General features: G+C 37.0%; 1 protein-coding gene across 1 annotated transcript; it reads right to left on the bottom strand.

Moving 5' to 3' along the window:
- Positions 1-79: 79 nt before the first annotated feature.
- Positions 80-6,903, bottom strand: glb1l (galactosidase, beta 1-like). Its single transcript, XM_087803850.1, has 16 exons — positions 6,757-6,903; positions 5,867-6,036; positions 5,654-5,804; positions 4,793-4,853; positions 4,635-4,729; positions 4,389-4,569; positions 4,271-4,329; positions 4,086-4,207; positions 3,915-3,955; positions 2,886-3,004; positions 2,754-2,828; positions 2,605-2,694; positions 2,438-2,551; positions 2,247-2,378; positions 1,054-1,272; positions 80-987 (listed from the first exon to the last, which is right to left on the bottom strand). Exons 1-16 carry the CDS (start codon positions 6,814-6,816, stop codon positions 784-786), a joined length of 1,893 nt encoding a protein of 630 aa, XP_087659976.1. The 5' UTR covers positions 6,817-6,903; the 3' UTR covers positions 80-783.
- Positions 6,904-14,723: the final 7,820 nt, after the last annotated feature.

Below are 14,723 nucleotides of genomic sequence, written 5' to 3'. Positions count from 1 at the left end.
TCTAATGCTGCCAAACTTTTTTTATCAAGTGATCCTCGAACTTCCTCCTTTTTAATCAAAGACAAAACAATCATTGACGTCAAAGAGAAAAACAATAGAACATCTTTGGTTTATTGGTAAACATTTGAATAAATCACATCCATGTCGACGGTCTGGAAACGGTTTTCTTTCTCAGATTAAGGCAAAAATATATACATGTGAATCCAACAGTGTATTGAAAAGTCGACATTTCTAAGGCGTTGTGGTGAGAATCTGACAATAAAATCATGATGCAGTAGCAACTGGAACAAAGATGTATTTGTAGTATTGTCCGAGTACATGACTCTGGTGTTGCAGAATTTACAGACCACATGACTCTTGATTAAGTCGTAACTACTTCCATTTGTTTTGAAACCAAAATTTGTCCAAAACTTCAGCTTTAAAAGCTGCTGGAGTCGACTGTATCCTCTCATCACCAGGAGTTCGTCGTCAATTTAGCTGCAGAGAACGTAATGCCATCTAGTGGCAAGAAGTTTAAATGCAACACTAAAATTTACGCTGTAAATATTTGCATGTTGGATGTGAATAAAAAATATTTTATACACACTTGATTGAAATGTTAACCATAAAAGAACTGTTTTTGAAAAATGATTTTCTTTAAATCCACAACCCCAAACGTTTATCTTATTCACTTTCAATCAGTAACAGAAAATCCCATTTTAATTCGTAGAATGATTTAAGAGAACTTCTACGTGCTCACGATGCACCTTCTGTTTACTCAAACCGTCCATCCAAACAAAGCTCTTAGGTCCGTTTACGTTTGGCTCCAAGTTGAGGCCGGTCCATGAACAGAACTCTTGGACGAACCGGAGCCTCCTCCAGCTCCAGCACTGTGATGTTGTTGGGACCCGTGGTGCTGAGCAGCGGTCCGGGCACGTAAAGGGTCTGCTGTGGACCTCTGGTCGTCCAGTACCGCCCCAGATTAACCCCGTTAATCCAAACCTGACCCTAAGAGATTAAAAGAAATACAGGTTAAAAGGTGTCTTCTATAGTTCTACCTTCAACTCTTCTCACCTTGCTCCACTGATGGAGTTTGAGGAAGGTGTCGCAGGCCAGGCCGTTGGGCTTTAAAGTGCCCATGTAGAAGGTTGGTCCTGCTGAAGGTCCGGTCTGGAGGTCGACATGTTTGTCCCTGTGAGGCCATCCGTCGGAAACGGCCCCGTCGATGTTCAGTGGAAAGATCTCCCAGTCGTGGAGGACGTCGTCCCCCAGGAACAAGTTCTTCAAGATGCCCTGAAGAGAAACCCAACATGGATTTGACTCGATCTACGAAAGCGGCGCCTTTTGATGAGGTCACATAATCTTAAATAGGAAATTAAATGTATAAAACATGTTTATTATTATTTTAATTATTTACACATAAATCCCCTGGTGTTATGTTTATTAAAAATTAATACAATTAAAATTTCTTGTTTAAAAAAACATTTTCTCTACCTGTTAACTGACATGACATGAGGCAGATTAAATGGGTCAAACCCTTGTGGGAGCCAAGGTCTCAAATACCCTGCTACGTTTGCCAGTTGGATAGAACCTTAAAGCTTAACACCACCCCATCACACAGAGTTATAAAGTTCCATTTTTGTTTTTTTACTTTAATGTTAAGCAAATGAAACTTTAAATGCTACACTTGCTAGCTTAGCTGGCTAGTGTTAGCTGCAAATACTGTGGTGAAATTTACCTCCAAGTATCACTTTAATTTCTCCTTTTATTTGGAATATTTTACTCAAATCAGTTGAATAACAAACTTGCCATTTCGAATAGTATTATTTTTACAAATATTAAATAAAAATAAATGTGTGCATTATGTCCTAAATATAGTGCATGTTCTCTAGTGAGGGGTGGTAAAGATAAAAATGAATAACCTGGATCACAATTACACAATTTGTTGTTAAAATAGTAATAAACATATTAAAAAAAATCCAATCTCATACTTAATGTACTGATATGTATTCAATCTCGTAAAATAAAAATATATGGCCCTAAAACTCAGTCTTTGTTCCATGATATGATGTGATAATGTTCAAAGCTGGTTCAGTTACAGTAAATATTCTGTTAAGTAAAATAGAAAAGTATTAAATGGGGCAGACTTTTTTTGCTCCTACTTCACATCACAGATTGTAATAACAAAGAACGTATTTCAACGTCACAATAAATACATTTAAAAGACATATAACAGTAACAGGATGTCTAAAGTTGACGTGTTATACCTTGAAGTCTTTCATTTTGCTGCCATAGTCGACTCTCCCCATGTTCTCGACCAGAACATCCAGAGCGTCCCCTTTTTTCCCCGAAATATTCAACGTCGACACAGAATCTCTTTCCAAAACCCCCTGGTGCACCTGCTCACAGACGCACCAGGTTAAAAAACAACATCTCGACTCAGGAGTGTGGTCCTCACCTCGCTCACAGACACGTACGCTCGGTCGTGTACGGCGTCACGTGACGAGGTCAGGGGCGTCGGTTCCGGAAGATCCCTCGGCAGCAGAGTGCGATACAACATGTATCCGTAATACTGAGGACAGGAGGCTTGAGTCTTGAAGACGTTACCGGGACCTGTCGTCTTACCTGCTTCATCTCCTCAAACGTCAACGGGACTTTGGATTTGACGGCACCGCCCGGCGACAATGTGCTCAACACACTGCTCAGGTTCCCGACCTGAGTGGAAGCAACTTTTTTCTTAGAACCACGATGCGAAAACCTGAACGAACTCGCACCTTTTCCAGCGTCACAAAGCCGTACGCGAATTTACGAGTGGCCGGTGGCATCGGCCCTGATGGGATCTCCCTGAACTGAAGAGAAAAGTTGAGTTTTCCTTAACAGAATCAGAATTTAGGCTGAGATGTTACCTGTTTTATCACGTCTCTGATGGCCAGCAGCTTCTCGGTGGGGTCTCCTGCCTCGGACAGCGGGGCGTCGTAGTCGTAGCTCGTCAGGACGGGATTGTACGCGGCGTCATCGTCGGCTCCTATCAGGGTTAACAAAAACATGCAGTACAAGGTTAGACAGCTGCAAAAAAACTACTACTGGAACTAAATAAGAGCTACATAGTAGTAAATACTACTTTAGAATCACTGCAATCTGAGATTCAAACTTTAAAAAATACTGTGTCTTTTATAAAAGTTGCTTCTCTCAAAATACTACCAGTAATATATATATTCATATACATTTTTATTAACACATATAAGGTAAGGTAAGGTAAAACTTTATTGATCCCTCTGGAGGTCTCCTTCGGGAAATTGTTTTTTTCCAATAGCCACAGAAAATACAGCAATTTTTTACACGAAAATAGAAAATAAATCAAAATAAAATAAGAACAAGAACATAAAGAGAAAGAACAAGATGATACAATCCAAGTCTAAAGATAAAGACAAAGAAAAATGACAACGACAAAGGATACAAAGACTAACATAGAACAGAACATCCAGATACTTTCACTCCACTCCTGCCCCCCAACTCAGAATTGTACAATTTAATAGTCCGAGGAATGAATGAGTCCCTGAGTCTATTTGTTTTGCACCTGGGTAGGAGCATTCGTGCACTCATTCTGCTTCTCTGCTCACTGATGACAGTGTTCACAGTGTTTGTTCATTTTTGTGTTGCAATTCAACTAGTAGCCGCTAGATAGCTTCCACAGCCAAAATACACAACATCCAGTTAGATCCTGGAAACTGAGGACAAGAGGATACAGCCAACTCCAGCCGCTTTTAAAGCTGATGTTTGTTTCAAAACAAACCAGTTACGACTTTGCCAAGAGTCACGCCGTCTTGGACAATACTACAAATATATCCTTGTTCCTACAGTATCGTAATAAATTGTATCGTTGTCCCCGTATCGTGATACATGTCGTAAAGGGAGTACATTTTTAAAAAAGTTACCATTCCAGTAGCCAAAGTTCGTCCCCCCTTCGAACATGTACCTGAGAAAAAGAGTTATTCATTAAAAAAAACGATCATCACGTGGTAAACTTGTACACGATAATAGAGATTTATTTGCTTATGAGATCAATTATAATCATTTTCTTCCACAAAGGCAGCACTTAAACTTACATATTGACGTTGGCGCCCATGGCCAGCATCTTACCCAGCATCCCGCTGACTCTCGCTGTATCAACCGAGGCGTGTCGATCGCCCCAGTGGTCCAACCAGCCGGTGTAAAACTCCGAATTCACCTGCAAACACAGCGACAGTCATGGCTGATCATCTTCAACACCACAAAAACACCAAGAACCAACCAAAGGACCTTTAGGCTCGAAGCCTCTCTGTCGCTCGAACGCCTCGGTGATGTTGGTGTCTAGAAAAATGTTTAATTTAGTGTCTTTTCCAAAATAGAAATGTGATTAAAAAATGAACCTGTGCCGAAGTCAACGGTGGCGTAGAATCCCTCCAGAGCCCCACATCTCATCTCCTTGTCTGTGTTTCCGTCGGTGGTGAACAGAACCACCTCCTCGCCCAGATAGTAGCGGAAAAGAACGCGAAGGACTCGCATGTAGTTGTAGTCACAGGCGTAGTAGCTGCCGTACTCGTTCTCCACCTGGAATTAACTTGTTTAAAAAAAAAAAAAAACTGGTTTGAGTAGAAAATCCAAATATGTCTCACCTGGACGCTGATAATGTTCCCGCCGTTGATGTACAACCAGGGCTTGACTTTGGGAAGAAGAACTGAGAACCAATTGCCCACCGGCTCCATGTAACCTGGAAATAAAAATGTAATTGACAGGCTGTCGTCTTGGAAACGCATTTGTTAATGTTTGTTACCCAAGTTCGATGTCCTCAGTGTCGCGTTTTCTTTTAATAGTAACCAGGCTGGCAGGCCGCCCTGGACAACAGACGCAGTAGGATCTTACTTGATGGTTTAAAAAAAAGTGGTGTAGTTTGAATTTGTATTTGTTAAACTGAACTAAATAGAAAAAATAGCATTAATAAAGAAAATAGAGACATGACCATTGAACAGGATATACATAATAATAATGCAAATAAAACAAAATACATAGATTTAAAGTTAAATATTATCAAGACCCATTGACAACCACCCAGTTTCTCACACCTATAGGGTATTAATATATATTATATATATATATATTTGTATTATTGAACTTATTTTTTTAACAATTTCATTCAAGAATTAGAAAATGTTCTCAACGAATGACTATTTTCCTTTTACACAAGGAGTTGGATATTCTAATTCCAATAATAAATAAAATAAATGTTCTAATATATATACACTTTTTGTATTTGATGTCTTTTAAATTATATTAAATAATGAATTGAGAAATTTATTTTCAAATTATTGGAATTATAATTTTGAACTCCATGTGTAAAAACAATGAATTCATGTTTTCATCATTATAATAACATTTCTATATTGAATAAAAAAGACTTTAAATGAACCTTTAATTATACAAATAAATGATTTAATTGCTCAATAAAACAAATTTCAATTTAGAAATGATATAAATGATCAATATTAATGCAAAACAACATGTCGCCAAAAAAAGTCAATATTTAAAATGTTAAATTTGACCCTTCAATATTTTGCTGGCACTGATAAACTTCCGTACAAATCCACGTAAGTTCAGGAGCAACAAGCTTGAGATGTCATGCTTCTAAACTTCTTACCATTTCCCACTCAGCATCTATGTAAGGCCCCGGGCGCAGGATGACCAGGAGCCCGGTCTGATTGGCCAAATCCAAGAAATGCTCCAAATCCCGGTCCTCCTTGAAATTCTGTACACCCATCACAGGCTCGTGGAAGTTCCAGGGAACATATCTGTGTATGAATCATGACTTCAAGAAGCAGAAGAGATATTTTAAGATGTTTTTTTCACTTACACTTGGACAGCGTTGAGACCAGCCATGTACATTTTAAGCAGCCGGTCCCTCCAGTAGAACCTGGGGATCCTGGAGTAATGAATACTACCAGAGATGTATTGAAAAGGCTTCCCATCTTTCAGGAAGCAGTTGTTCTTGTAGTCGATAGAGAAGGATCTCTCTTCAGACCCCTGTGAGACCAATCAAATTTACAAAAAAATTAATAAATTGTGTTACGATGAGGGGAATACATGTTTTTGTTGTTACTACCATCAGTTCAGAGGAACAAGAAACATCACTTTTTCCGTCCAAACAAACTAAATCTCATCATCTCCATAAAATCAACAAAATTAAATAAATCACCTTTACTTTAGCAGCTCATACGATTTATTTACTTTTTTAAACACAAATTGCGAGATATTAATCACATGTTTAATAAAGTGCTTTATGAAATAAATGTAAAAAAAACAAATACATTAAATATACATATATATTAATAAACAGAATCAAACAATATTGCGAATAATTATTATAGATAGTTCAAATATAAATTGTTAATATGAGCACAGTAAATATAACACATGCTGTATTTAACATTATACAAGTGTATAGTTATTAATAATTACAACGTTTATTATTTAGGTTTGCACCGAGTAACACGCATTGACTTCCTCAAAATGTACCTTTAAACCACGTCATAATAAAACTAAATAACTATTAAACAACTTTATTTGCACACAAAGTTCTTTAAACTAAATCCTTAAAATAGTAACGACTTTTCTATCAGGATCGTGCCAAAGATTAGCTTCATTTTCTTCTTCGCTTTCTTCTGTAAAAGTAAACGCAACAATAAACACAACCTTTAAACTTTAAAGAACATCAAATAAACAAACTTTTACGGACGTTCTTACCGCACAGAGACACGTAAAAGTTTGCACCGCGGCGGCGAAGAGGAAGAGCTTTGCAGACATGTTGTTCTTCCGTGTTTTCACGTTTCCAAAACGAAACTAAAAACTATTTTTAAGTTTTAAATTAAAGCCATAAGGTTGTTCATTCAGCTGATCGGTCATGTGACCCAGTCAACTCACGCAGGGCTTCCCACAGGTCCTAAAGCCGGTCTAGTTTCTCTCTCTGTAAAACCTCTAAAAACCTTTATATAGTTTGGATCTTGTTCCTTTTTAATGTCCAAGATATTATTTTGGATTCATCTGACTTTCTTCTTCCTATTCACCCTCAATTAAAACCTGAGCATCTTCCTTATCTTGAATTCTGCTTCTTTTCTTTCTGTCATTCCACCTTGCCTGCATTCTCCTCGTCGCTTTTCCTAATCTCCGGTTTCGACCAATCCCAAACACTTTAACTCAATATGGCAAATATTCTTATGGGGAAAAAAGCCCACAATGATGATATAAAATAAAATATATTTATTCTTGGTTAGTAATTTATAGTTTTAAGTGTATTAAATTCCTCCACTAACATTTAAATACAACTTTATTTATTTATTTTCGAAAATGTTCCTATAGAATAAAATGAGTAATTTCTTTCCTTCAGTTTGCTGTTTACTTTTTTAAAATGTTCGATTTGGGAATATTAACTGTGTAAGCTTTTGTCAAACGATTTTTGTGTATTTGTATGAGTGTATTTAATTCCTCCACTGACATTTAAATGAAACTTTATTTATTCATTTTCCAATATGTTCCTAGAGAGTACATTATTCTTTTTATATTATTATATTATTATTATAATTATTATAGTGATTTCTTTCCTTCAATTTGTTGTTTAAATTTTTTTAAATGTTTGATTTGGGAATATTAACTTTGTTAGCTTTTGTCAAAACGCTTTTTGTGTATTTGTATGAGTGTATTTAATTCCTCCACTGACATTTAAATGAAACTTTATTTATTCATTTTCCAAAATGTTCCTAGAGAGTACATTATTATTATTATTATTATTATTATTATTATTATTATTATTATTATATTATTATTATAATTATTTTAGTGATTTCTTTCCTTTAATTTGTTGTTTACATTTTTTTAAATGTTTGATTTTGGAATATTAACTGTGTAAGTTTTTGTGAAACGATTTTTGTTTATTTGTATGAGTGTATTTAATTCCTCTAATGACATTTAAATGAAACTTTATTTATTCATTTTCCAAAATGTTCCTAGAGAATACATTATTATTATTATATTATTATCATAATTATTATAGTGATTTCTTTCCTTCAATTTGTTATTTACATTTTTTTTAATGTTTGATTTGTGAATATTAACTGTGTTAGCTTTTGTCAAACGATGTTTGTGTATTTGTATGAGTGTATTTAATTCCTCCTCTCACATTTAAATGGAACTTTATTTATTCATATATTTATTTTCCAAAATGTTTCAGGAAAGTGTCACGTTCAACTTTTCGGAGAAGCGAAATTTTTTGAAGATTCAATTTTTTTAAAATGCCTTTTTCTGCTTTAATTTGTTGTTAAAGTATTTTGTTAATTATATTGATTATATTAATTTTGTTAGCTTCAGTTTATCTGATTTTGTGGCCCTGATTGAGTTTTAATTTTGCGGTAATGGATCTTCACGTGCTTAAGGTTGTCAATCCTGGATCTATCTCTACACTCTCACATCAGTTGCTCTCACATCCTGCACTGTTGTTATCCTCATGTGCATCTGCAGGAGTCTGGGACGGCAGACACTCACGGCTGCTAATGGAAACTGATAACCGCTGCAGATATCGGACCAATGCTTTGTGGTCGGACCGACAAAGTTAATTGCAGTGGAAATGAGAAGGCAGGCCGACATACTCGGGCTTGTAATTAACTTATGAGTGTTATTGGGCCCCGAGAAGATGATGGTGAGCGTCACTCCAGAAAAGGCCCTTCACTTCGGACCAATTAGACGCTGAAACCGCAGAAAACAAGTGGGAGAGTGATGGACCCGGGATGACACCACTCGCCCGGACGAGTAAAGAAAAACTTTTAAAGGAAAGAAATAAACCGAGGCTGAATAGCACTGCGGCCACGACATGTGTCGTCACCCTCACGTCTCAACACAGATACCGGTTTCAATTAAAACTGAAACAGTAATTGAATTCTGTTTCACGACCCTCGACCCCTGAGGGGAGGGTGTCGTCTCAGTGACGTCATCTCCCGAGAGTCTCTAATTAGATTGAACCATCGGGGCGTCCATCCCCCCAAACTAGTCCCTTTGTTGTGTTTGCTGGATGTCAAGTTGTGTTTGAAGCAGACGGAAATGTTAATTACTATCTCAAGTAGTGCTGTATTGGCAAAAAATCTGGTGATACGATACGTATCACGATACATACAATACAATATATATTATGATAAATAGCGATACTGTAGCAACTGAAGGTTGTTGTATTGTCGAGTACTTGACTCTGGTGTTGCAGTATTTACAGACCACATGACTCTTGACGAAGTCGTAACTGCTTTAGAACCAAAATATGTCCAAATATCAGTTTTAAAAGGATTTGGAGTCGACTGTATCCTCTCGTCCTCAGTCAACACAGGAGGTCATTGTTCCCTTTTCTTCTGAAAAAGTTTAATTGCTACACAAAAATTAACAAACTGTGAATATTTGCCTATTAATTGTAAATATATATATTTTAAATCAAATTATTTTATTTGTTACACAATTTATTTAAATATAGAAGAACTATTAAAAATAATTTTAAAATAAAATATGGATAATATATTTTTCTCAATCGATACAGTGCTGGAAAATATCAATACTGTATTGTGAAAAAGAAATCACGATATTTAAGGAATCAATTATTTTCTTAGCACCATCATCTAAATCAGGGGTAGGGAACCTGGTCCAGAAAGAGCCGCAGTGGGTGCAGGTTTTCGTTCCAACCATTCTAGAGGACACATTTTATCCAATCAGGTGTCTTAGGAGTGTAATCAGTTGATTGTCAGTCTGGTGTTGCTTGTTCAGCTGAAACCTCATTGGTTAAACTGTACATGCTTGATCGGTTGGAACAAAAACCTGCACCCACTGCGGCTCTTTCTGGACCAGGTTCCCTACCCCTGATCTAAATGCTTCATCTTTTTTAATGCCCCAGCTACCCAGGGTAAGAAGCGGGCGACCATCTGAGTCCGCTGCAGGCTCAGAAACATGATTAATGTCGTTAAAAATAACTAGTTTAGGGAAGAGTTGAGCTGTTAGTGACTCACACAACTTCATCTCCTGATATCCGAGCCGATTATTGAAAGAATGCACCTTGATTCTCAGGAACACTCCAGTGAGTCACTACTTACTTTGGAATCTGAGAAACAATAAACAAAACCATTTCTGCCTGCGAGATATTTGCATGGTCGGGATGTTTCTCCAGGTTCACTCGAGGAGGAGGACGGTACGATTCCTGTCCCACCATGGGAGCCCGGGAAATGTGAAGCTCTATAACCAAACAGGAAGTTGACAGTGTGAGAGCTGGATCTCTAGCCTGGAGGAATGTACGATGTACATTCTGGGATGTGTGAGAAAGAATGTTTGTGGTGAGATTTTATACTGTGACGTCTCGCTGCTTCAGCCTCCGGTTCGTTGACTGGCCTTATCTTGTTTTTAAGTTGTTTATAAAGTTGTTTCCAGACGTGGGGCTGGTGGCAGGGATGTGGTTAGAACACTGCTGGGGAAATAGTTTACTCTGGGGCCACATTTTTTTTGCAGTGTCTGTTGTGAGGGGCCATCAAGCAAAAATAAATGAGCAAACGATATTTTTTTAAAGCAACAAAATCAGGTGAAATATGCTAAAATGATTATTTTATTGTTTGTTGTTTTCTTTTAAAAGCAATGTTGTTGCGATTATGTTTTTTTTACTCATCTACTTCTTTTTTAAGTGCAATAAATACTCAGAAAAATGAGAATAAAAGACCTAAAACAAAAACCCTATAGTCATACTGTATTTATAGACATGTAATAAATAAATAGTTTCTAAATGATCTTTGACCTCATGAGGGTCAGTCAAAAATGCAGTCAAAGGGCCACGTTGTCCTTTGACTGCAACCCTCTGGGTTAGAAGGCACATGATTATATATATTTTCAGGTTAATATTTTTGCTTTATTTTGTGTATATGTGTGTTTGGTAAGTAAGTAAAATAAGTAAGTAAAGGTTATTTGTAAAGCGCCTTTCTAGACCAGCGTCACAAAGCGCTTGAACAATCAAAAACAATACACATATATACTACAAACGGTCAAGACAACATAAGACAAACACAGGAGTCCAAGAAAATTAGGAAAAACCTGCACAAATAAGAATTTATTAAGATGTTTCTTGAAGGAGTCAGTAGATCATCAAACACAGGTGAAGATCGTTCCAAACCTTTGGAGAAACAGCCCTGAAGGATTTCTCTCCTCTGGTCCAGAAGCGTGTTCAGGAACCATCAGTAGATTCTGATCCACAGACCTAAGAGCACAAGCTGGGGTGTAAGTCTGGGTCAGATCACTGATGTAAGGAGGACCATGAATAGATCTGAAAGTAAGAACCGGAATTTTAAAATTGACCCTTAAAGGAGCTGGCAGCCAGTGAAGAGTTTTAAGGATCTGGGAAATGTGAGTTCTTCTACTAGAGCAGGTCAGAATTCTCGCTGCAGAGTTTTGTATTAACTGCAGGCGAGACAGATCCTTATTGTTATTAACACATTTCAGTCAGTAATAATCACTGCGGTAGAAATTAAATAAAGTAGTACTAGTACTGGTCCACGTCCCTGGGCGCTTCTGTATAAGAAGTGTTGTTCTACACAACAACTGGACCTGTGAAAATAACAAGTCAATCTCTCTAGAGCCAGAATTATCATAAGGTTTATGTTAAACCGACCCTTCATTTATCATTAATGGAACGTCTCAGTGTGAATGAGATGAACTAAATCTTCTTAAAAGGTTCAAGATTCTCGCATCTATCCATCTTAGCTTAACTACATTAGACTCAATCAATATTCTCACCCTCCCTCGCTTCTTGTTTTCTTTGTTGGGGGGGCGTGTCCAATAATTCATGATCCCGGGACACCCGGGTCACCGTCCAGACAGACCATCAGTTCTCACGTCAATTTCATTCATGGGTTCTCTTCCCCCTAAATCTCTTTATTAGGTTTTATGTTCTGCCTTTATTTGAGTCTCCTACAAGACTTTTCTGGAATGTTTGTGTATTAAATTTATATTAAGGATTTTATCATTTATGATTCTTTGATGTGTTTAGATAAAAAAATGTAAAAACAAGATTTATTTTATTTACTTTTTTTGTTTATTTAATCTATTAACCTGCAAGGACTAGTCACTCATTTACACTAATATCATATTTAACCAGTTTAATTACCTTTTATTTTTTTGTTATACTACATAAGTCAATACATTTTTAAGCATATGAAATATCATTGATAGAAATGAGCTATCTATATAATTCACTGTTGAGGTTAGCCCTTGTGTTATCTCAGGGTCAAAGTGACCCGAAGGGCCGGAAAACAAATGTGTTTGTGGTATCCCTTGTGTTGCCTATGGGTCAAGGTGAACGACCTCCACCACTGCATATGTATTCGGGTCATCTTGACCCAGAGATAACACAAGAGATACCACAAACACATTTGTGTCCGGGCCTTTGGGTCATCTTGACCCTGAGATAACACAAGGGATTCCACAAACACATTAGTTTTCCGGCCTCTGGCTCACCTTGACCCAGAGAAAACACAAGGGAAACCACAAACACATTTGTTTTCAGCCCTACAGGTCGCCTTGACCAAGCGATAACACAAGGGATACCACAAACACCTTTGTTTTCAGCCCTACGGGGCTCAGTTGTAATTTTAAATTTGTTCTGGTATTTTACTAGTTCGTAAACAGCAAATAGAACAGCCACGAGTAGTTACATAATAATGTTCACAATGTTTACATTTAAACAAAAAAAGCGAAGACATCACATTAGTATTAAAATGCATTTATTTATATACGATCATTCTGGATATATATCTAAGTCCGTCCTTCTTTCCAAACATCACGTTATTATTCCCTGTGGTATTTCCCTAATTCATCCCAGGAATGCATGAAGAATCCCGGGTGATTTGCACAGATTCACACATGTTGTTGTTGCTAATGTTGCTCCTATAGGTTTGTTAGACGATTGTGTTTCACTCACATGTCGTCGACAATCTGACTTCAAATGTTATTAAGGCTGTAAATAATACTGTTGCAGTAAATAAGCATGTTAGACTATATTATCTATGGAGGTGCATCACTGTCAACGCTGTAATGAATGGTTGAATTCAACACACAAATGTTAAACTTACATTTTCTTATTAATCTATTCAAATGTTGTGTTTTTTAAGCATTGAGTTGTTCTTTATTTATTTGATCGAGTTCAGTTTATTTATAGGTTATTTAATTTAATTTTATGATATTTGATAATAATATTTAAATATTTTCAAAATGAGTTAATTTGTTTTATACAACACATGTTTTATTGAAACGTTTTTGTTGATTTTTTTTAAGCATTGTATTTTTTTATTTTATTCATTTTTAATAATTGAATTAAATAATTTCTTCATCAATAGGTTGTATTAGTTTTGACGGACCATTTAATAACAACAATTTTAAATGTTTAACCTGAATAGTTTTCAATTTGTTTATTTGTCACACATAGAGTTAGATATTCGAATTTCACTAATTAAAAAATACATTTTCAAAATTTTCAAAAAATTGTCCATAGGTATGAGAGCATGTGTGAACGGTTGTCTGTCTATGTGTGGCGTCCTGTCCAGGGTGTCCCCTGCCTCTCGCCCTATGACTCTGGGAAAGGCTCCAGTCTCCCCGTGACCCCGACCCCGGGATTAAGCGGTTGTCAATGAATGAATAAATGAACTAATTTTCTAAATTTTAGTTTTAAACAAGTAGCCTCTTAAATTTGATATAAGAACGTTGGTATAATAGTACCCCCCCCCCAAAAAAACCCCCCAAAGAAACCAAGATACTTGATTGAACTCTCAGCCAATCATCGTGGCACTATTGTACCAACATTTATATATTGAATTAAAACAGGTGCAAATCTAAAAATATCGACTTAATAAATGTCATAATTGAATTATTGAAATATAAATGTAAAACGCTATGTGTAAAAACAATTTCAATCATTTTAACCCATTGTTATCTCTGGGTCAAGGTGACCCGGTGGCTGTAAAAAAAAAAAAATGTGTTTGATCAGTTAAATACCATCGTGTCTGAAAGATTCCGGTTTATATGATATAACTTATTCAGGAGCAGCATCAGGGTGAGAGTATGACATCATGGTCATCTTACCTCCGTCCAACAATTCCTGAAACAGTGACTCGCTCGTGGCGAGGGAGACAGACCGGGCTGTTTATGGAGGACAAAGGGGTCCCTCAGTCAACCTGAATGACTTTGCCTGAGGTGCATGTAACAGGAGCGTCCTCACTGACTCTTTTGTCTCCATTAACCCCTAAATAGCTCGTCACATGTCAAGCTGTGTGTTCACGCTAAATCAGGCATTTCGAACCGTTCGCGTCAGAGAATTCATCTCTGCTGGTCACATGGTCTAGTTCCACTCTGGTCTGCCAATGAGCTCATTTTCTGCTGAAGCACTTTTTTTTTTTCTTGGTTGCCGCCGCAGAAGTTTGCCACAAACGGACCACACGTGCTAATAGCAGGATGTGGGCAAAAAGCATTGAGCAGTTTATTGTGTTAAAAGCTGCTGCCAGCTGTTCCAGTGATGCTAGCTAGCAAGAGGGTGGAAATGTTGAAGAAGGAGAAAAAAAACAACTCTTTTCTCGTGAGGATGATGTCAGTCGTTTGCTGGATTCTCTGGTTTCCTCCCACTGACGGAGTTAATTGAAGCGTCTATGGGTGTGACGGGC

The sequence above is a fragment of the Callionymus lyra genome, chromosome 12 (genome assembly GCF_982586985.1).
Source record: "Callionymus lyra chromosome 12, fCalLyr1.hap1.1, whole genome shotgun sequence".
Taxonomy (NCBI): Eukaryota; Metazoa; Chordata; class Actinopteri; order Syngnathiformes; family Callionymidae; genus Callionymus; species Callionymus lyra.
The sequence above is the reverse complement of the archived record's forward strand: the minus strand, read 5'-3'. Positions and strand labels throughout refer to the sequence as shown.

Bases quoted from the DNA above. Each gene is read 5' to 3' on its own strand.
- glb1l (XM_087803850.1), bottom strand. From the start codon at position 6,816: ATGTCTGCAAAGCTCTTCCTCTTCGCCGCCGCGGTGCAAACTTTTACG. The intron at 4,854-5,653 runs GTAAGAAGTTTA...TCTGTTGTCCAG, and splicing joins TAGATGCTGAGTGGGAAATG to GGCGGCCTGCCAGCCTGGTT. The intron at 4,730-4,792 runs GTAACAAACATT...TTTTATTTCCAG, and splicing joins ACTGAGGACATCGAACTTGG to GTTACATGGAGCCGGTGGGC.